The sequence below is a fragment of the Sminthopsis crassicaudata genome, chromosome 4 (assembly GCF_048593235.1).
Source record: "Sminthopsis crassicaudata isolate SCR6 chromosome 4, ASM4859323v1, whole genome shotgun sequence".
Taxonomy (NCBI): Eukaryota; Metazoa; Chordata; class Mammalia; order Dasyuromorphia; family Dasyuridae; genus Sminthopsis; species Sminthopsis crassicaudata.
In genome coordinates, this window is record NC_133620.1 from 448,638,195 (window position 1) to 448,662,852 (window position 24,658).

The 24,658-nt window shown below is 37.8% G+C and overlaps 1 protein-coding gene across 1 annotated transcript in view; it reads left to right on the plus strand.

The window, feature by feature from the left end:
* MYO1D (myosin ID) overlaps positions 1-24,658 on the plus strand; it is a 372,129-nt gene that overhangs the window by 255,663 nt on the left and 91,808 nt on the right. Inside the window, exon 21 of the mRNA XM_074263605.1 lies at positions 11,687-11,841. Within this exon, the coding sequence (XP_074119706.1) occupies positions 11,687-11,841 (155 nt within the window). The remainder of the gene's footprint in view (positions 1-11,686; positions 11,842-24,658) is intronic.

A 24,658-nucleotide genomic window follows, 5' to 3' on the forward strand; every position in this document is an offset into this window, starting at 1 on the left:
TTATCAAGATATATAAAAGCTAAGCTTTTGTTGCCAAGAATTACCTAAGAAGATCACCAATAAAAACTCCCCTATCTGCTAATTTAGCCTGAAAATAGAATTCTAGCCTGTTTCAAAAATCTTCCAAATGAAGAATTCCAATGGGATTTGAACTCTTGACAGAAAAAAAATAATAATAATGCTACACATTCTAAATAATTTCCAGGAACAACTGATTGACATCAGGAAAGAATCATATTTACTGCTGAAATTCAACAAAAATTTTTTATGGAGCTGATGGGAGGGATTGAAAAATGAGTGTCATGATTTAGTTAACACTGCCAATGATGTATTTCTTCCATTTAAATCTACATATCTTTGGATGGTGTCAGCTACATCATCTATTAAACCAATATTGAAATAAACTAAAATTATAACCAGATGTTTCAAGCACTGTATACTAAAGCATTAAACAAAGATTTTCAAAAAGGATGAAACTTATTGAACATTAATTTCACTAAAATATTCTAATAATAATGTAACAAGTAAAAATTCTACATTTAGTGAGAGCAAAAAGGATTCACTTTTAAATATTTTAAATGTTTATTTCATCTTTATCTCATTTTTATTTCTCTGTTGTACATACCTTAAAACATGTAACGTATACAACTGTAAATGTATTGGCGTGTGACTGAAAATTACTTTACCGATAAGGATGGATAATCAAAAATTTTTGTAGACCATTGATCTAGAACATAACAGAGAATTAAGAAGCAAACATAAAAGGCTTTTGAGCAGTCAAAAAAAAAAAAAAGATGCCACAAAGTCAGTGCACATAAAATACATTTAGAATGAGGGCAAATTACCCTACATTACTCAGAGGACCTTTAGGACCCTATTGTATTACAGCACTATACAGTAATTTATCTTCATAAGGGTGATCCTTAGTTGTCAACAGAGAACCAAATTATGTCCAGTAAATTGTGTTTCAAAGAAGGCAGAGAATCATGTGATGCATTTTAGGAAGACTTCCATCCAACATGGCTGAAATAAAGAATTTTGTGGCTGAAGAGGGTAATCCCCACATATCCACCACACATCTCTAGAATGACTTTTTTCTACGTAGCTAAGGTTTTATTTGCCGCAGGCAGCCTACAAAACGTGGGAGCCTTCACCTTCTGAGTTTCTCAATGGAAAACAATGTGCTTCATTGTTGAACAGCAAAATCTCTTCTGTGAGAGCAGAGGGGCATAAATATTTTAGTTATACAAAGTAGTTGAATTTGAGAGTCTGAATATTAAAGCCCAAAAATCAGGCCAGTCAATCAAACTACATGGATACCTAAGGAAAATATGCTGAGAGAGCCCGGAGTTCATTTCTTTGTTAAACAAATCGGGGTGTGTGTGTGTGTGTGTGTGTGTGTGTGTGTGTGTGTGTGTGTACAACTGCCTGTGACATATGGTAGAGAGGTGATAAATCCAACATGTGTAAAGAAATGAGGACATTCTGCCCTTGAGAAATTTAGCCAGAACACACACACACGATAACCTATGGACACATGAGCAACGTAACAGAAGAGTGGGAAGAGTTAGTCATTTTTATCATGTTTTTGAGTGCCTAGTAATATGATTACTTATAAGTTGCTGCAGCATTATTTTAGTGATTTGCATGAATATAAGTGTTACCAATACAAATAACTTGCAATATAAATCTGTTTTGTAGAAATAAACCATTACATTATCTCAAAACTCATCGGAGTCCAGGAATCCCTTCGTAGTGAATTCCACCTTTTGTCTACTATTGAGTCTCGTCAGCACTTATAAATATGCAGTATGTTAATTGTAATATTTCTCAATGTGTACTAGGAAGTCATTGTAAGCATGTGCAAGAATATTTATGTAGCTTTCCCTTCGATATCAAGGGTGGGAATGAGGCGTTCCCTCAAACTGGAAAATCCATGTAAAATTTTTGACTTTCCCTTCTAAGGTTTTTTTTTTTTTTCATTTGGGGGGATTTTTGCAGAACTTTATTGTAAAATTTGGGTTAAGTATTTGGTCATAGGCTCTGTGATGTCTGCTGGCCCTCATGTGTTGTATGTGGATTTCACAAATCCCCCCTCCCAAATTCCTTTTTAATTCCTTATGTCAACCCATCATATATAGAAACTACAATGGGATAAGTCACTGCGTAGAAGGGATAATTTACCGTCTCCTTCTTTAAATTTTGAGCTGAATTATCCTTTTTACTTTCTCCATACCCATACACTTAGCATAATGTCTGGCAAATAATGAGGGATTAGGAAAGTGCTCCTGACTGCATGTTCAAGTAATTTGAAGGTTGAAAATCCTGCTAGTACCTGGATCACTCCAGTCAAAGCCAAGTCCACCTGGGCCATCCAGGGTAAACATAGGATACTTTCCATTTAGGTGATACCCATTAGTCATTAAGCATTTATTAAACACCAACAACTTGCCAGACCCTAAGCACTAGAGATGCAAAAAAACAGAAAAGAAAATAGGAAACTATCCTTACTCTCAAGGAAATTACATTCTAAAAAAATTCAGTTCAGTAAATATTTATTAAGTGCCTACTATGTGTTAAGCACTGTGCTAATCACTATGGATGCAATTAATAAAGTCAAAGACAACCCCCGCCCTCAAGGAGTTTAGTCTGTTTGGGGGAGAAACAACTTGGGGTACTCAGCAACAACTTGGAGTTGAAAGCAGGCGGGGTAACAGATGCAGAATGGAGGGAGCCAGAAAATTCTCTTTCTGCCTTCTATAGAGGAAAGCATTGGGAAGAGTTTGGTACTCCACCCTCTAGCCCTCTAATCAACAATATGGACATATATAATTAAGTACAAAAAATACATATGAAAATAAATATATGGTAGTTAAATATAAAGTAACTTGGGAGAAAGGCGCTAGCAGTTGAGGGAATAGAGAAATGCATTGAAAGTAAGAAAGGTTCTTCTTTAGCTATGTTCTGAAGGAAGGTAGAGATTCCATGATGAAGTGGAGGAGGGAATGAACACAAAGTCTTACAAAAATGAATGTTGAAAACTATCTTTATATATATATTTGGAAAAATAAGATACTATTGAGGAAAAAATGACCACCAAATAAATAAAATTTAACAAGACAAAACCATAGCAAAATTCATCTATAGAAATGAAAAGTTGAAGAACCTCAAAGGAATTAAGTAATAAGGAAAAGGGCCTATCGATCCCTTACCTCAAATTGTGATACAAGGCAAAAATCATCAAAAAGTATTTAATGCTGATTTTTAAAAATATTTTAAGTCGATTAGTGGAACAAGTATATTAGAATCACATATTTTAGAATAATGTTATGAAATTGATGGATTGGGGTAAACTATTGGGATAAACAAGGCAAAAACTAGTAGGAAAATTGGAAAGGAATCTGGCAGAAATAACGTTTAAAATTCAAACCAGCATCTCCTACCATATACCACAATAAGTTCCAAATAGATATGTAACCTAGGTCATATCATAAATACCTTAGAAGGGTAGAGACACTTCTCACAGTTATGGATAATGAAAAAGCTCTTGACAAAACTAAAGATTGGATTAATGACAGGAGTTCAATTTTGGACAAGTTGATTTCTGGGTGGCATTGGACTTCCAGATGGAAATGCCCAATAGGAAATGGACTGGATCTCAGGAGAAGGGTCAAGGCTGGATATAAAGCTGAGTCTTTCATATGAAGATGATAGTTAAAACTGTGGGAGCAGTTTTTCCCAACCAAAGCTAAGAAAAAGATGAATTGAATGGTGGGAAAAAAAAAAAAAAACCTTTGAGGAATATCCACCGCCAGGGTTTGGAAAATGAAACCAGCAAAGGAAGAAAAGGAATGGTCAGAAAGATAAAAGGAGAAATAGGGAGAGCATGGCATTTTAAAAGACATGTGACTAATAAAAAAGAAGTTGATCAATAGTGTCATACTATAGAGATTAAAAAGGATGATAATGGAGAAAAGGCTATGGATTTGGAGAGTTTTTTAAGTACTTGATGACATTTAAAAGAACAGTTAAAACACTTCATAAAACCAGAGAATTGGTGAAAAGATGAGAAGAAAGTGCAAACCCAAAACAGGCTACTCCTTCCTAAATAACTTGAAAAATTAGAGAAAAGAATGCAAACCAACCAAGTTATAAATACCTTACTTGCTAAAGCTCTGTTGGTATAAATGACCAGTTGTCCATTGTTTCTCCTTTCTCCACCCATCACTACCATCCATAAAGCAAGGAAGCTGCCCTGGACAAACAGTACCATCTGGTGGCCAGTGTTTTAAAGAATCATCTGATCCAACATCTCTTCTCCACCACCTCCTTTCTTCCTTCTTTAAAGCTCTCCCATGAACTTTATTGTCTTTTCCCCCACCTTTCCCTGTCTTTCAAATTCATAGCACTGTTCATTTTATCTCAAATAATCTTACTTTTATGAATATGTATATCTTACTTTATCTCATTCTTTTCGGTCTCTTCCAATTCTTGTCCAGTTAAAAAAATTTATTTCTTTTTCTCCCTCTTGTTCTTGTCTCATTTATAGACCCCAAAATGATCATAATCATATCTAATAAGAAAAATAGTGCTGGTGATATATCTGTATCCAGAAAAATAAAAGGAATAAAGTAAATTTTGAAATGAAATTACATATTAAAGAATTTCTCATTGAATCATGAGATCTTAAAGTTGGAAAGGACTTTAGGAACTAATCCAAATCTTCACCAAATTATGGGTACCAACTACATTATGCCCTCTAAATAGTCTTCCAAACTCTGCTTGTAGATCTCCAAGAATAGGGAACTCACTAGCTAATTTCTGGAGAGTTCAAAATGGTAGGAAGTTTTCCCTATGTTGACCAAAGTCTACCTTCCCAGAAGGATTCCTTAGTCACAGTTCTTCCCTTAAAAGCCAAACAAAATTAATCTGGCTTAATTCTTCCACAAGACGACCTTTCTGTTAGGATTACTAAGTGAGAACTCGGGTTGTCTGGATAGTGACAAGGTGAGAATTCAGGTTGGACAATTACAAGGTGAGAACTCAGGTTGACTTGATGGAAGGAGCAGGCTCATTGGCTGAGGTGGTTCTTCTCCGAAGCCCTTGCATTATCCTACGCCCATTTTCTGGGAGGATAAAGAGGACAGCACTCCAGGAAGAGGGGAAGACTCTGAATTGCATCAGGTTTGACGGGGCTCTCTGCAGGAAGGGAAGTCACTTCTTTGGACAAGAGTTAACAGCAACTGCCTGGAGACAACGGTTCACTACAGGAAGAAGAATCTGTCTGAGAGATTTGAATAGACACAGCAGATCTCTTCCCAGAGAGTGGGCGTGGGATAATGCAAGGGCTTCTGGGAAGAACCACTTCAGCCAATGGGCTTGCTCCTTCTATCAAGTCAACCTGAGTTCTCACCTTGTAATTGTCCAAAAAACCTGAATTCTCACCTTGTCACTGTCCAGACAATCTCAGTTCTCACTTAGTAATCCTAACACCTTTCAAATATTTGAAAACTTTTATATTCCCCTACCTTTGAGTTTAGTCTTACCTGGGCTAACTATCCTTAATTTATGCAACTGATTATTACATAGCATAATTTCAAATCCCCTTACATTCCTGATTGCTCCTCCCTGAATCTGTTCTAGCTTGTCAATATTCTTTCTGCACATTATACCTGGAACTAAGCATATTGCTCTTGGCCTGGTCCTACTGTTGAGGTTGGGAAAGAGGACCCCAAAAATTGGGGGTCACAGACCGGTGTCACAAGGTGTCTCAAAAGAATCTGCAGGCTTGAATCCATATCCTAGTCAAGGGGCAAAGTTTATTTGTAATTGTAATGCTATTACAAGTGGGCTAAGTTCCCAAAGAAATAAGCAAGGCATCCGAGAGAAGAGGATAGATTTATACAAAATTGGATCAGAGCTTCATGTTATTTATTTGCTAATTTTATGGCTTTCTGTAGATTTGAGGGATGATCTCAGGAACTTGGTCATTACTGATCAACAGATATTCTATCTGACCGTCAGTAATGTTTGTAGGACTCTTCTAAAGCCAGGAGACTTTGAAATCATTGACAGACAGATTGTCAGAACAAGGTCAAAGGGCTTCAGGATCACTAATATATCTTCCCTAAAACCTAAGGGAAGAAATATGACATTTTACAATTATTGACAGACAAGAGCACTCTTAGATCAAAAGGGTTTCAGAGTCACTATCAGGACAAGGTGGGACAGATCTCACCTCACTCACTTTAGTCTTTGTGTTTCTGTTAAAAGATCACAATCACTTTTCTGGCTGCCACATAATATTGCTGCTTTATATTAAGCTTGCAGTCCGCTGAAAGATCCAGTTCTTTTCACATGAACTGTTTGTCAGCTGTTTGTTCCATCCTATATTTGGACACTTTGCTTTTTGAATCCACATGCAAATCTTTACATTTATTCCTATCAACTTTCATCTCATTACTCAGCCTATCTTCTGGCCTGTTGAGATTTTTCAGGATCCCAAGTATCTCTCTTCTAGATTTGTATGATGAAAGGATTTTATAATGATGCCTTCCTGTGCCTTCTTTTAGCATTTTAATGTTAAATAAGTCTAAAACCTGAGTCCTGCAGCACTCCATTAAAGACTTCCTTTCAGGTTGATATCAACTCATCAATCATTACCATTGGTTCTCAACTTGTCCTAAACTCTCCAAAGTATGCTATAATCCATCTTGTTCACCCAAACAAATATGCAAAGTTTGCCAAAGACTTCACTAAAATCCCTCACTGTGATTGGCCGTGCTCTGTCAAAGATATTTCCATTAAAGAAATTATTTGTTCTTTTTTCATTTTAATTTTTATTTTCAGTTCCAAATTCTTTCCTTCTCTCCACTTTCCCTCCAGTGAGAAGGCAAGAAATGCAATACCTATTATCCATATGAAGTCATGCAAAACATATTTCCACATTAGCTCTGTTGCAAAAAATAAATAAAGCAAAAGAAAAAATGTATGATCCAGTCTGCACTCACAGAGTTCATCATGTCTCCCTCTGGAAGTGGATAGCATTTTTCATCATTGGAGAAATGACTTGTGCTTCTCTTAGTTTTGAATGACTTGTTCTTAATGAGCCATTGGTATCTCATTATGGCTACTTCTTCCCTTTTAAAGTGCCCCGAAACTGGTAGAGTTTTTATATATTCTAGAATTATTACTGAGTGTCAAAGTCAGTTGCTTTTATCTTTTTTTTTTTAATGATTAAGACATTTTCCCTATCTTTAATTCCATAAACCACCTATATTGTGTTCCATTTCCTTAAACATCACAGATATTGGCTCAGCAACCACAGCCACTTTTTTCAGTATGCTTGCAGGTCACTCACAATTTGGACCAGGTGATCAGAATTCCTGGAAGGTAGCTAGTAACCTTTGTTTGCAATTTCCAGATGGCTATTTTTGGTCTGTTCTAACCATTTTGGAGATAATTCACTTCGGTAGAGAAAACAGAAGCAAAAGAGAAATTGAGTAGTTCTGTCTTCTCAACATCGTCTATTAGTATTGTCCCCTCTTCCCTGAATATCAAACGTTTCTTGTCCTTGACTTTCTTCTTGCTCCAAATCAGATTCTTATAAGATCCTTTTATTTTATTTTATTTTATTTTTGGCTGCCTTTAGAACCGATGGAAAGTCTCCACTCACACTGGGTTTCTGTCCTGAGGCTATTCTTACAAAGTCCTATGGCTTTTTGTTAGATCCCTAGCTTCCAGCTCCTTTATATACTGTGGAGTTCAGCATTCACTAAAGCCTTTGAAAGTTCTTAGTTCTCTTCACAGTCTCTTAACTTTACCTCCATCATCAGAAATTAGGTAAATAATACTTTTAATTCATTTTCTCCATTCTTCTATTTTCAACTCAACAAACAGTGAGCCAATCAATCAATCAATCAATATTTATTAAATACCTACTCTGTTTCAGAGACTGTACTAAGCACCGGAGGAAGATTCAAAGACTAATTTTATATCAACATTCTTTGCAAATGTAAGCTATTTCAGTCACTTTAGAGATTACATATAACATATACAAATTATATATATGTGTATATATATATTTTATTTAATCCCTATGTATAGGATTATACTTTACTTAATATATTACTTATATATATATTAGATATCATACTGCTTATATATTATATATATTACTTAATATGTTATATTAAATATACTTAACAAGGTAATTTGCTATTCTGTTGTGTCTAACTCTTTGTAAGGTTTTCTTGGCAAAGATGCTGGACTAGTTCACTATTTCCTTCTCCGGTTCACTTTTATAGTTGAGGAAATAGAGGGAATCAGGATTAGGCGACTTATCTGAAGCAGGATTTGAACTCAGAAGATGTCCCCCTGACTCCCGGCCTGACGGCTCTATCCACAGCATCACCAAGGAGATAATATTAGCAGCCAACTGACATTATATTCAGGCAATATGAGATAGTCGAAATAACAAACTTGGAGTCAAAAACAAGCATCGGAATTCACTTAAGCTTCCTGAGCTTTTGTTTCCTCCTCTCTTAAATCGGGATAATAAATAATATTTGAATTTTTCCCCCAATGAAGATCAGATGAAATGACATGTATGAAACGCTCCGAGGCCCAGTATAAATGTGCCTGGAATGTCTTCCCTTCTCCCTTCCTGTCTCCTTCCCTCCCCCTCCTCCAGTGACTCTGATACTCAAATCCTACCCATCTGTTGGGGCTTAGCTCAAATGCCATTTCTTCCACGAAGGGTTATCTGATTCCCTCCATTTGGAAGCAATCACCGCCTCTTTGGAGCTAATGTAGATAATTCTCCATATCCCTTATGCACCCTTATTATATTTCATATCATTTATTTCTAAACTTGACCTCGTGCCCTTCCCTTCCCTCAGCACATATTCATATGTTGGATGGATCGATTTTGTGCATTATTCTTTGGAGCAGTTTTTGGAAGACTCCAGCCTTGCCCCTTGACCAGATTTCTCCATCTGTAATGCTCCTGCATTTCATGATCATGGAGCCAAAAATCCGAGGCTTCTGAGCTCGGGGTTCCGTTTTATTGGATTTTCATCAAACATTTTGGTGAAGTTTTTTTAATGAGCTCAGTTTCTGACGTCATATTTATGAAATACCCACTCAGTTTCAGGCACTGCACTAAGCACTGGAGAGCACAAAGACCAATATTGTTTTCTATCAATATTCATGGCAAATGTAAGCTATTTCAGTCACCTTGGAGGCTACCTAGAACATATGTACAAATTAGGTGTGTGTGTGTGTATATATCATCAGGTGAGAGGAGATAGTCCAGGCCCTGAACTTACTAGACAATAGCACAGTGTTTCAAACCACTTGAATGCTAGACGCTTCATTTCAACAATTATTAAGCACCTTCCAATTATTAAGAATCTTCCATTAGAGTGCACTCTAGCAGAGAGGCAGCTGGAGCCCCGGAGAATATGATCTTAGCAATAAACTCTGTCACCTCAGGTTATCCTGGAGGGGGTTGCCCTTTCCTTCTCCAGGAACTGAGGCAAACAGGGTTAAAAGACTTGTCCAGGTTAAGTGTCTGAAGTCGTCTTCAAGCCGACTCTAGGCCCAGCACTCCATCCCCTGCGCCACCTGGCTACCCCTAATGAGGTTATATGGGCCAACAATTTACACTATATTGTGGCAGTCTGGCAAAGTAGAAATAATACATCAATTCCTAGGTTTACAGAGTCATCCTTTTCTCCTGGGATACCTATCCCCCACCTCTCCTTGAACACATGTTCACATCGTGTGCCCAGCAGAACATCAGGGAGGATTCAAAACATATTCGAAATAGAGATCGATATAAACAATAAATTAACAGTTCAAGAAAGGATATATAGAGTAGTAAAAGAAATCATATGCACGAATGTCCGTCTTTTCTTTGTTTCCTTGTAGCTTGTTCTTTTGTTTTCTATTGTGTACTTTTTTTTAACTTTATTCCTTTTTTCCTTTTCTTACTCCTTTTTTAAAAACAGCTAAAACCTCGTCTGCTTTGGGGAGCCATCTCTTCATTGTTGCATTCCCTTGTGCCCAGTTTTTAACCCCTTTTCTCAGTGTTCATAGCATGGGATAGTAGAAAAGGCACTGAACTTGGAATGGGCTGAACGGGGTTCAAAACCCAAATGAATCTGGGTCTCACCTGTAAAATGGGATGGTTTCATCTTCATGCTGGCATTCTCTATGCTAATGTTGTGCTTTTGCAGCTAGGGAAAGTATGGTTCATACACTTCATGAATTATAAACTCCTTAAAGGCTTTTCTTCCAGATTATCTGGCAGTCTTAATCCAGGGGCCTTAAACGGTCTGTAATAGAATTGATTTCCTTTGCAATCCTATGTGTTTTATTTTATTCATTTTAAAACATTTTTCTGAGAAGGGGTCCACAGACTTCCAAAAGGGTGATTTACACACACACACACACACACACACACACACACACACAGGCACACACACTGGAATTTACATTTTTTAGACACAAAAGAATCCATCATTGACCCACCAAAATGGCCAGAAGATGATACTTCAGTGCCTCTGCAGTAGACAAGGAAGGCATAATTGGAGAGGGCTCTGCAAGCCTTTTATTTTAAGTAACCAGAAGAAGAGAACCCTATTTTTCCAGTGAGCAGCAAAGTGTCATAGTGGATAGAGCGCTGAACTTGGGATCAGCAAGACTCATCTTACCAACAGACACTTATTTCTCTGTGATCCTGAGCAAGTCACTTAACCCTGTTTGCCTCAGTTTCCTCATCTATAAAATGGGTTTGGAGAAGCAAATGGCAAACACTCTATTATCTCTCTCAAGAAACCCCAAATGGGGTCCCAGAGAGCGGGTCACAACTGAAATCACCCACAGCAACAAAATTTTTCAATCCTTCTTTACAGACAGGAAGCTCAATAAATTCTTTAAATTGTCCAAAGAAGAATTCACAAATTTCACTATTCTAAATATTTAAGATCCTCATATGTAAGAAGTACTTTCTAAAATCTGACATAAATCTCCTGATTTACATTAGAATCTGCTGCGATTTAAATTCATCTTTCTGAAAATGAGGCCATGTTTGCCACCACAAATAACAAAGCTTTGTGCATTCTGTAAAAATTGTTAGAATCTTTTTTTTTCTTCAGACTAAAAAAGTCACGTTCTATTAGCTTTTCATGAATACTCCTTCCCAGTGCTTTAATTATTCTCATTCTTCTCAGTCCTCCAGGGATTTTCCATAGATTATTGTTAAGAGTGAACCCCACAACTGAACCTGGTTTTTGAAAGCCTTTGACTCTAATTATTTGTGATACCTCATAGTTCATGATAATAAATTATGAGTGATAATCTTCAAAAATGAAGAGAATAGTAGTAAATTTACGGAGAGAACTTTTGTTGTGTTATCTAGCTTCTGCACATGGATCTTCACCTTGTTCATTGTAAGTATTCCTATTTATAATGGAGGGCATGGAAGTATGTGGTTGTGAAGATACAAGCATGAGATGTGTTTTCATGGAAACGTTTCAGCATAGAACAACAAAAGGTCCTCTTCTAGAAAAGATTGCTGGGTCGCTTCTAATTACATATAGACAGAAGAACCACCAAATCTAAGTATGTTGATCATGTGTTGGAAAACGAGCCTTGTAATATTTTTTAACTCTCTTTGCAGTTGACTGGGTTGAGTGTCTCCAATGGAAAGGACCAGCTTGTAGTTTTCCACACAAAAGACAACAAAGACCTCATTGTCTGCCTTTTCAGCAAACAGCCGACCAATGAGAATCGAATTGGGGAACTTGTTGGGGTTCTGGCAAACCATTTCAAGAGGTGAGTTTCAACTTCATTCCCCAATTCCTGAAAGCTGAAATCGGTCATTGCAGTTATTGGTGAACTTACGTTATGCCATTGTAATTTTGTCCAACCATTTTCTTCCCTAAAGAGAGACTATTTAATGTAGAAAAGTTTTATATAGAATATTTTGGTCAAAGCTTGGTGTGGTTTCAACATTAGGAATCGTTCCCAGATCTTCCCTCCACCAGCATAACTAATAATGAAACATCCCACTTCAGGTAAAATCTCTTTCCTCTTATTCCACATATAATGAAATCTAGTAAAAAGCAAAAATACTTGAGAATTCTTCTTTAAAATCTAAGCAAGCCATCTCTTTCCTTATAATCACTTGGGGTCTCTGCTGTTAGAGACTTCAAATTTAAAACAACTTGAGAATTTTGTTTTGTTTTAAATAAAAAGAATATAATGTAGTATAACTTTAATATCTAAATGATGAGGTAGGGAATGGAAATCAGATTAAGGCAGGGAAAGGCATGGTCAGCAAATTGTCTTGGGTGGAATGGAGTAGTTATGGTAAAGAGTTACGTGAAATAAGGCGCCCTTTTGGCAAAGGGCCTGAGGAATTTGGTTGTGGTAGAAAAAGCCATAAATAATCACTGCACAGTCACTGCTAGAGGTATATGTGAAGTCTATATTTAAGGAAGATTGTTCTGACATTAAAAGGGAGAAGCAAGTGACGGCTCTTGCAGTCATCCAAGTGAGAGGTGAAAAAGGATGGGAGTGGGGTAGTGATTGTGGAAAAAAGGTGGGAGGGATGAATCTGACAAAAAGACTGTGGAGGAAAAATTATGCAAGGGATCCTGAAGTAGGAACTTAATAACCACTTTGTTTAGGAAATGTATACCATGAGGTTGCAGCTAGGTGGCGCTGCAGTGAATAGAGTGCCTGGCCTGCAGCAAGGAAGAATTGTCTCCAGGAGTTCAAATCCAGCCTCAGACACTTACTAGCTGGGTGGCCCCGGGCAAGTCACTTAAGCATGTTTGTTGATGCTGGCTATGGAAGGATAAAGGAAAGAAGATCCTATATGTTAAACGTGTTTTAAATATGCATAAGGATAATGTGGAGTAGGGCCTGGGTCTGTGATGTAGTGATTTAGAAATTTCAGTGACGTAGAAAACTCCAGGATTATATTGACTGCAATCTTTTCTTGGAACTCCCGTTCACATCCTGCAGAACACCATGGTCCTGAAGGACAGAATGGAGATTGCCAATAATAGACTAGACAATGTCCAAGGAGCTGCTAGCTCAGAGTTCTAAATAACTGGCCCCATCCTCATTGTGGCTGATAGCATTCTCCATTCCTCAGGCCACTTGGGAAATTTAAATGTTAACTGTAAATTTGTGACTTTGATTTATTCACAGTAGCCTTGCATTTTAGGGTCTGAGAGGGTAAAACAAAAAGGACTGGAGTAAAAATATGAGCGATCTGGAGGGGAAAAGAAGGAAAACCTAATGTAGACAACAGATCCTACGTTACATAAGATTGTTATATAATGTAGCCTAAAAAAATCCTACAGTTGTTAGGATGAATGGAGCTAACACCCAGCAGTGCAAAAGAATCTCAGTGTTGCTAGGGAAGGAGCCCAAAGGAATTTCATTTTATAGCCACGGAATGAGCCCACTTTCTTTTTAATTGCAACAGATATCAAATATTGATTTCTTACATCTATTCATTAATGTCTTGTGTACATGTGGGAAGAGAGGCAAAATTCAAAGCCTAGCTAGGAAGTAAATTGCTTGGTCTTAGGGACACACCCAAGATCAGTAAGTCTTCATTTTGGTTGTCACGAACCTCCCCCACTCTGGCAGTCTGAACCATTTCTCAGAAGAATGGTTTTAGGAGCATAAAATAAAATACAAAGGTTATCAATTATATTGTAATATAGTTGTCAATGTATTTTTTTAATAAGTTCACACATCCCAGATTAGGGACCACGAATTAGAATAGTTGAATAATAGATGAAAAATCATTATCAGAACATCTTTTAAATATTATTTATAGGCCAAAGTTTTTTTAAGTTCATTTATTCTTATACAACTGATCTACAAGTTGGGATTTAGTAGTAATTTTTAGGGAGATTCATGCATGATAAATGTGGAAATATGTATAGAAGAATTGCACATGTTTAATATATATTGGATTACTTGCTGTCAAGGGGAGGAGGTGGGGGAAAGAAAAGGAGAAAAACTGAAACACAAGGTTTTGCAAAGGTGAATGATAAGAACTATCTTTGCATTTATTTTGAAATTAAAAAGCTCTTATTAAAAAAAAATTTTAAGGGAGATATATGCCACAAGATGGCAGTACAATGGATAGAGTGCCTAACCTGGAGTTAAAAAACTCATCTTTCTGAGTTCAGATCTGGCCTGAGACACTTGTGTACTAGCTATGAGATCCTGGGCAAATCACTTATCTGTTTGCTTCAGTTTCCCCATCTCTAAATTGAGCTGGAGAAGGAAATGGGAAACCACTTCAGCATCTTGGCCAAGAACATCCCAAATGGGGTCTTGAAGAGTTGGTCCCAAAGAGTTAGACATGACTAAAATAACTGAATAGTAACAACATACTATAATCACAAAACCTTTCAAACCTAAATCTTACTGACACTGAAAAAAATCTAGTACAGCAAACATACATGTTAAGTATCATCTCTGAACCTAAAGGATTAGATTCGTGGATTCCATTCATTTATGGAAAAGGGTTAAGAGTCTTCATTCTTTCCCATCGTACTATGTAATTATACTTATCTGTCATCAAATATTATTCTTGAGACATGTTAATCCTCAAATCTATCCCTATTCTTTTGTCAGTCATTATTATCTTTTAAAAATTAAATAAACCTGTCCGGGTGAGGATTTTAAAAGATGTTTTTGTTTAAAAAAAAAAAAGTTGAGAATTCAGAACTTCAGCATGAAATCACAATTCTTAATCCATCAACCATTTTTCTTCCCAGTATGTACTTTGGAAGGGGTTTTCTTCAATTGTCAGATTCTGTCTGTGCTTCCAACTGAACTTTTCTGGTCTAAGGAAACAATATTAAAACTAAGTCTGCAAGGAAGTCAATTAAGTAGAGAATTACTGTGGAATAATGAATAGAGAACTAACCTTTGAGTCATGAGTGTCTGGGTTGAAGCATACTAGCTTGGATAGCTAAAGTGGCACAATGGATAGACTTGAATCAAGAAGACCTCAGTCCAAAACTGGCCTCAGCTACTTCCTAACTGGGCAAGTCATTTAATCTGTATTTGCCTCAGTTTACTCAACTGTAAAGTGGAGATAATAATAGCACCCTACTCTCAGGATTGTTGTCAAGATCAAGTGTGATAATATTAATAAAGTGCATAGCACAGGACACTATATATAAATGTTTTTATTATTACATATAAATATCATAATTATTAATAATAAAATAATAGTTATAATATTATTATTTCTAAGCCTCTCAATCCCCATAAGAAGTTGCTAAGAGTGTGAGCTATAGAGTGATCCCCAAGGATAGAAGTTTCCTGTACCATTGAAATCTCAAGTACAATCTAAAAAAGGAGGGGAGGAGGAAAAGTAGACAAGTAGCCAATTTCTTCTTGCAAAATAATATTTCCTGAATCATTAAGAATATTATGTGACTGTTTTATGATGTCCTCATTAACTTGAATTTTTCAATAAAAAGTTGATTCAGATGTCATCTGTTTGGAACCAGGTACTGCTTAATTCAGCTTTGTTCATTTTCCCCTACAGATGTTTAGAGATGGCAGTCAGTTGAGTCACTATATAAGATATAACTTTAAAATCCAGCACCTTTTAATTTGTTTGTCATTTTCGTAGGATCAGATTCATTAGATCATAAGATCACAGCATCAGAGCTGGGAAGGACCCTAAAAGTCATCACATCTAACTCCCTCATTTTATCCTTCAGAAAACAGAAGCAAAGTTTAAGTAACTTGCCTAGGGTCACACAACTAGAAAGTATCTGAGGTAGGATTTAAATTCAGGTCTTCCTAGCTTCAAACCCAGACCTCTCTTGACTAATACCAACCAGCTGTATGAATACTTAACTGGTTATTTAGCAAAGGCAAAGAATAGGTTATAACTATAAGGGAATTATTGAGAAAAAGTAAGTAGACCACTGAAAATACTACTTCTCCCCTAGCCAGGATAAGTGTTGAAAACAAGGAAAGATTACTTATTGTACCCAAGGGTCCTTAAGGAGAATACTCCCAGGATCCAGAATAGTAGCATATGATGCTCTTGTGATGAGCTGTAAGCCTTGGCAAAGCTGCTACTTTGCTGAGTCCTGGGAAGGCAGTATAAGAGTGAGGACCAAGAGTTAGCTCTGAGGGCTGAGAATTTTCAAACACGTCCAAAGGAGTCAGTGTTTCCTTTCAAAGTGATGCAGAGAGATCCACCGTTTTTATTTTACAAAGTGCAAACAAGAAGCCCCAAGTTTGCCAAGTCCAGCCTTTGTTTCCAGGACTAATGAAGCTGTTCTCTCTGGGAAAGAAACGTAGATCCCACTGACTCCCTTGGATGTGTTTGAAAATTTTTTAAATTCATAGATTTGGAAGTATTGCTTATTGTATAGAATAGAATATTCTATAGAATAGTAGTTTTTATTAAGTTGTGGAAGAAAGATGTGTTTTAGATTAAATACACATCACATAACCCAATTTGTTTATTTATTTGCTTATTTCAGAAATAGAAATACTGGGCTCCAGTTACATTTGTGTACCTGCAAGTTTCTCCTTTGAGGAAGAGAGGACCTCCAAATTAATTGCTGTATGAGACCTGCTCAAGCCCCTAGCTTTAAAAAACCAAGATCTCCCATTTAATTCAGGGCCATCTCCAGTGATTTTGATCTATATCTGGCCACAGACCCAGATAACTCTGGAGGGGAAAGTGAGGCAGGTGACCCGCACAGCCCTCCCCCACTTAAATCCAGTTCATTTGCATGTCACGGTATCCCTTCCCTGATGTCCTGTTCCTCTTTGAGATTGAAGGACAAACATATGATATTTGCCTATGAATTTTCATGGGGTTTTAATTTGGTTCTATAAGACAGATTCTTTTATTTGTCTTCTTTTAACTAATGGAAAATTAAAGACCAAAGAAACAAGATTATCCTGTAGACACAGAAATCATTCTATAGGAGAGCTGACAGAGCACACTATTGCCCTCCCTCTAGAGAAGTGCTCTATCTTCCCGATCACCTTCCCCATGAGAAGGTTATGGTTCATTGGCCAAGGATGACATGAGATACAGAGTCAAAATAATTTGACGGGAGATAGACCAAGGGTCGCGACCTCAAGGAAATAAGTATGTGCAGTCTTAAGGACAAATTAGGAGTGGAAATAGGCAATTCTTAGCAGAGTTATAGAAGAAAGAAATGAGGATGAGAAAGGGGTGTGGTGTTTACTTAAAAAAAAAAAAAAAAAAAGGCATTGCCCACCCTTCCTGCCCCTTTCCCCTAAGAATGATAATGCTTGGAAACTGCTGTTTCTAGCATGCTTTATCTCCGATTGACAGACCCCAGTACAGTGGTGCTTCAAATAGTAAATTCCCTGGGAATTAATCTCTTTTATGCAAAATCAGCTGTGTTAAGAGGGGAGGAAAGAGGAAGGGAGGGAGACAGGAAGAGAGATAAAGGAGAGAAGATAAAACTGGGGAAAAGAAAGAAAGAGAAGGAGAGAGGGAGGGAGGGAAGAAAGAAAGAGAAAAGAAAGAAAAGGGAAAGAAGGAAGGAAAAAGGAAAGAAGGAAGGAAGGAAGGAAGGAAGGAAGGAAGGAAGGAAGGAAGGAAGGAAGGAAGGAAGGAAGGAAGGAAGGAAGGAAGGAAGGGAAGGAGGGAGGGAGGGAGGGAGGGAGGGAGGGAGGGAGGGAGGGAGGGAGGGAGGGAGGGAAGAGAAAGAAAGGAGAGAGATAAATGTTTCATAAATGATGGAACACAGACCGCTTGCCATTGTAACTGTGTGACAGAAATACTTCAGTGAGAAGTTTCTGTTTAAATCCATCACAAGTTTAGACCTGGCCCTTTTTGAAGCTGTCCTATTCTCAGTTCAGTCATTCTGTTCTTCTTAAGCCTCCCAGAGGCTTCCAGGAGCCCAGTGCCATTCCATTCACTGTCTTTCCTCAGTCAGAACCAGAAAGGATTTAGGAAGCAGTCCTTTCTATTTGTTGATGGACTGGCTGGTGAGAATTTAACACTCCAGAGAAACCCATTCTCACTCAAGTTTCACTTGCCTTTTGCCTGTTAGGCTTTTTATCAGGAGCTGTGGTAGAGAAGGTTTTTCCCATTTCCTTTTTCTTGATGGAACTGGAATTGCAAATGTCAGCAATTAACTGTTTGAGGGAAACTGGAGATGGCTCTGAAGTCCCACTGAGCACCATGGTTGGCTCACTTTTCCCTCCCTCCCCTCGGCCCTAAACAGAAAACCTCTTCTTCCTAAAAGTCCATGGAGATGAGGATGATGATGATGAACCCTTTAAGCTGTCTCCATCATTTTCCAGCACCCTAGCAGCCATCCTGTAGCAAAGATCCCCCTTCTCTAGACCTTTCACACACAGATGCCCCACTCTGTCTTTTCCCTTCCATTGCTCCTGCCCCCATAGAATCTCAGCTGCAGCTTTCATGTCTCCTGGTACATTTGCTACTATTTCAGTTCATGTTTGATATTTTTAATATAATAATCTCTTCATCACCCTGCTGTGCAGCTTTATTCCTCTTATATTATTTCTCCCTCTGATTATGATCAAAGCCTCCCGAAAAACCATCACATTTTGGAAAGTGCCTTCATCAATGCTGATATTTCTGTATCTTCACAAATCTAGTCTTCCTGAAGGGCTCTGCCTTTCTGCTAATTATACTTGCTACACCCCAGCTCCTGATTTAAAAATTGTTGTGTAAATAAAAGGCATGATGATATTGGTGATTATCTTTTTCCAGTTAGGAAAGGTCAAAGAGCATCCTTAAGTAAGATCTGCGTACTGTGACATGCGATCGCTTGAAATCTTGGGGTACATGGTAGGTACCCTGCCGGGAATGGCACAAACACACGATGAGGCTGCCTTTCTCTGGCCTGTGTGCCAGCTGTTTGCTAGATGTATTTGTTTTACAGAGGTTATAAATACTGCTGATTTAGCTCTTGGTTGGTTTCTCACCCTGAGCAGCAGCTACCTGCTGTTTAGAAGTCTTTCTGCCCACTAGTAAACAGATGGTCTCAAGTTGGCTGCCCTGACTATGGATTCACCATCAACTCGGCAAATATTAAGCTCTCAAAGGACCCATCTGCCTTAAGCAGCTGTCCAGGCATTTGCCTGTCTATAAGCTGGGAATCTCAGCATCACACCAATCTCAAGCATAGAAATTTCTTATTTTTCCTCTTCTACTTTCATGGAAGGGAGCCAGGAAGTCAATGCCATCTGCCTCTTGTTTTTCACATTCAATATCTTTAATATTTGCTTAATTAAAGGAGGAGGGAAGAGTACAGTCACTGAATTTAGGCTGGAAATTTGACCTATTTCTCTATCATTGGTTTCTTGAGCTTAGGGATCACTTTGCTTGTGGGCTTTTTAAGATCTCCTGTAAAAAGAGGGACAGAATCAGACCAGTCTGTCAGGCTGTGCTGGCGCCAAGAAGGATAAAGAGAGAATTGACAGGAAGAATGAGGAGAAAGGAAAGCAGAATGAGAAGGGGGAGGAAGAGGGGAGAGAGAGGGAAGGAGGAGGGAGAAAGAGACAGAGAAAAAGAGACAGAGAAAGAGAAAAAGGGAAACAGAGACAGAGAAAGAGAAAGGGAAACAGAAAGAGAAAGAGATGGAGACAGGCAAACAGACAGAAACAGAGAAAAACACAGGAGGAAGGAAGGAAAAGTTTGCCAAGACCCTTTGTCCCAAGGCAACCCTTCACAACCACCTCCCAACTTGCAAACTGCCCTAGTCTGACTTCCCAACTGCACTGGGTTTCCCAGATCTTGATGATGCACTTACAAACATTGTGTAAACCAAAAAAACAAACAAACAAAAAACTTTAAAACATTGTACATTTACATGCAGATGCACCACACACACACACACATACACAATTCTTGACGAGCAGTCAGCTGGTATTCTTATTCTCCTGACGAGAATTTACCTGTATGAGTCCTGGCTGTCCCTGGGTCAAGGGAGTGAAGCACATGAGCTTGTTCCCACCTATTTTGCATCCCTCAGTGCCCCCATGTTATGCATTTGGTGGGTGTTAAAATGCACGTGTGCACATTGTTCTGTGATTTGTGGCCACAGCTGCTGCTGCTGACTCAGTTCATGATTTTAATTCTACTTCTTGCGATGGTAATTGACCCCAAACCATTACTAACAACAACCACCCAATTTCTGATTCTGTCAATGCAGTGATTGTCAAGCGGAGGTAGGACCTCCTACTAGGTCCCATGTGGTATATAGAGATCAATAAGAATTGGTCTCTGCCCCCGAGAAGTTTACAGCTTCATTGAGGAGACCGTTACGTGAGGAGACCGTTATGTGATGATGCGGAGGACCGATAAATGTCACAAGCCATGCCACGGGGTGGGAAGCTGTTCTTTCTTGGAAGCGTTTCAGGCCCTTCCCCCAGTAGGTTATTTCAGCCCCCCATAGAGAGCTGCTTTGATAGCCCACTGTTACGTGTTCTCCCTATAGTAAAATCATATTGAGTTGAGAGCAGATTAGCTTATGGCTCGGTACCTCAATGCGGGGATCAGTGTTTATGTGGGTCACTTGAGAACTATTTAAAGTTGTAACCTTGGTCTTGTTGTTTGTCCCTTGTTCTCAAAGAGGGCCACGATGTCAGGGAGATGGAGCCATGATATGTAAAGGAATTGGACTCCTCCAGAGTCAAATGGGTCCAGTAGCAAAATGTAGATCAGGATGATTGGAGATGGCCTTGGATGCAATGGGAGACCTGGGCCTTTTTAAGCTAAGGTCTTCAGCAAGTCTCCATGATTAAGGTTCTGTAATAAATGAGGAAGAAAAGGCCTCTTTTATTTAGTCAAAATTATAATTAATATATATATTACATATATTATAAATTATGTAGCATCAGTTAAAATAAGTGGAAATGACATCAGACTTTGGAAGAATGGAGTGGTTCATATAAATGTCATTACCTCTGAGTGATGAAAGCTAGTGGAAGGCAAGGTACTTAAGGGTCAGAAAACCCAGAATCCAATTGTGATTCCAGTACTTATTAGTCATGTGACCTCAAGGAAGTCGGTTAACCACTGCTCCCCCAACTCCCTTCTGAGGAGGTTCTTCATTTACAAAATGAGAGGCTCAGACTAAGCAGTCTCTAATGCTCTTTCATGTTCTTGAATGGTAAATTTATGCCAAAAAGGTAGATCTCTGTAAAACACTTAGACTCTGAGAATTCTGCTTTGATGGCACAGACAGCTGAGAGAATTTAATTCAGCAGTATTTTTTGAGTATTCACACTATGGCTAGCCTGGTGCATTAAAAAAATAATAATAATTACAAACATTGTCTCTGTTCTCAAGAGATTACAATTTTAAATTAAAAAACAATGTCAATTTGCAATAAACTGTTAGCTGGAACACAATCCAGTTCCATAATATATGGCATAATGATACAGCCAAGGTCCAATCCTAGCAGTCTGTCATTCCTAGGACAAATATTTTGACTAGCCTTGGTCCTGAAGTCCTATGTCTTTCCTCTCCAATCCCATTCTTGGCCCCTTTCCTAGCACTCCCCTCCACCAGTATGCCCTGGGAATCTCTACCCCAACCCTGATCACAGATTTGAACCAGTATGGTATTTAGGCAGGGGCTTTACTCATAAGGAAAGAGCAAATTCACAAATAACATAGATGATTTTTAAAAAATATTAACAAAGTATCTGCCTAGCAACTAAATGACCAATTCTTATTTCCAGAATCTAAGACAATTTTCTCAGATTTTATTTCACGCTTAGCTTTGTCCTGAGTAGCAGCCCCATGTTTTTCTTCCATCTAGCTAGCAAGGTATATCTCTATTCCTGGACTATGGGGGCCATGGCTCCATCAGGTTTCAGCTTCCTACTTTTGTCCAGTTCATAGGTATATGCTTAGACCCATCCCTAACCGATCAAGACTGGCCATTGATCCTAACCTGGCCCTAGTATTATATCCATGGGCAATATGTGCTCACCAAGTGATGATAATACCACGGCTGATACGGCATGTCACCTATTGCATATTAAAAGTTCACAAAGACACAAATTACCTGGGACCAGGCCTTTGTGTTGCTTCCCAGCCATCTCTATGCTATGCATCCTTCCCATTCCCCACCTCCATCCCCACTGTAACCTGCAGTCAGGATGCCAGCTCTCATAAAGAAACCTTCCCTTTATTTTTCCCAGAGAATTCCAAGCCTCTTCTCAATGTTTTCCATAATGCCCCTGCATACATATACCTTATCTCACCTTTTTCCAGCCTCCTTTTTTGTTTTCTTTCTCTATTAGAAGTTCCTTGAGGGACTGTCTTACTTGATTGTACAGCATTTGTGCTTGGCACTATCCCTGACACAATAAATGCATGATAAATATTCACTCAAACCAGAAAGCAAAATAGAAAATTGGTCACCCCTTGAAAGAAATTCCATAATGGAAATTCCCAAGAACATTTTATAGCCAAAATCCAAAGCCTCCAGGCAAAAAAAAAAAAAAAAAAAAATTATATATATATATATATATATATATATATATATATATATATATATATATATATATATATATATATATATATATATATAGCAAACATCCAGAAAGAATTCACATACAATTTAGCAGCCACCACTGTGAAAGAACAGAGAGCTTGGAATATGATATTTCAGAAGAAGGTAAAGTATCCAGACTTACAACCCAGCAATAGTTTACCCAGCAAAACTAAGCGTAATCATATGGACTTTTAATGAATTAAGGACTTTCAGTATTCCTGATAAAAAGAACAGAGCTATGGAGAAATCATAAAGATGAAAACAGGAATTAAAAAAATATAAAAAGGAAAGCATATGAATGATTAATCATAAAGGACTAAATAAACCTAAACTACTTCCATTCTAATATAGAAAGTTGATATTTCTGTCCTCTCTGAATCCTATCATCATAAAAAGTCATAGAGGGAGTATAATTTGACAGAAAGCCTAGGAACGGGTCTGATATGTCTTGATGGTCTTTAAAGAAAAAGAAGAAAAAATATATATACTGGGGCTAGGGCAAGAAGGGAAGGGAAAGGAAGGTTAAATAAAATCACTTTATATCAATCTAGATTCAAAAATATATATTAATAAGAAAGAATGGTGGAAGCAGCTGAAGCTGGAACCTCTTTCTCAGCTGAACTGGTCAGAGGAAAAAACATTCATAATTTGGTACAGAAATATATTTCACCCAACAGGAAAATAGGAGGGAAAGATGAGAAAGGAGAATTCCAGGGAGAGTAAATTAAGGGAGGGAATCAGTCCAAAGTTAAAAAAAAAAAAAAAAGCAAAACCTCTGGTTAAGAATGTACAAAATTATTTATAGCTCTTTTGGGGGTGGCAAAGAATGGAAATTTGAGATAATAGTGCTCAGTTAGGTAGTGTTTAAATAAATGATGGTATATATAAATATGATGGAATATTATTGTGTTCTAAGAAATGATGAAGAGGTTGATATCAGAGAAACCTGGGGAGATTTTATGATCTGATAAAGAGTGAAAGGAACAGAATCAGGAGAACAATTGATATAATGACAACAATATTGCAAAGACCAACAGCTTGGGAACTCTGTTTAATGCAATGACCAACCACAATTCTAGGAAACTGATGATGAAACATGTTACCTACTTCCTGACAGAGAAGTGATTCAGAATACAGAATGAGACACACATACATATATACATATTTTTCTTTTTTTTTTCCTTTTCAACATAACCTACAGAAATTAACTGTACATGCTTGTAGTTGGGGTTTTGTTTTCCTTTCATTATCAGATGGAAGTAGGAATGAGAGAGAGAGAAAAACTTTTTTTGCTGATTGAAAAAATAAAATTAATTTTTAAAAATGTTCCAACTAACAATTAGAGAAAATTCACATTTAAACAGTTCTAAGGTTCCACCTCATATCCATGAGATTGGTAAAGATGACCAAAAAAAGGAAAAAAAATTTCACAATAGTTAAATCAAATCAATTTAAACAATCAAAAATATTGTACCAGAGGGCAGGTAGGTGGTGCAGTAGATAAGAGTGCCAGGTGTGGAATTGAGAAGATTCACTTTCCTGAGTTTAAATTTAGCCTCTGGTATCAACTGTGTGATCCTAGGCACTTAACCCTGTTAACCTTAGTTTCCTTATCTACAAAACAAGCTGGAGAAGGAAATGGTAAACCCTTCTAGTATCTTTGTCGAGAAAACCCCAAATGGAGTCACAGAGAGTCAGCTATGACTAAAATAACTTTTTTTTTCCCCCCCCCCCGAGGCTGGGGTTAAGTGACTTGCCCAGGGTCACACAGTCTAGGACGTGTTAAGTGTCTGAGACCAGATTTGAACTCGGGTCCTCCTGAATTCAAGGCTGGTGCTCTATCCACTGCGCCCCCTAGCTGCCCCCTATGACTAAAATAATTAAACAACAAATGTTATGCCGTATAAACCAACACTTGACTGGCCAGTTCCCTTAAACAACAATGTAAAATGCCCTCCAACATTATTCAAAGGCCAACAACTTATACATAATCATTAAAAAATTTCACTTTTTTTCCTTAATGACTTTCATGCAACGCAATATATATTCTATATATGG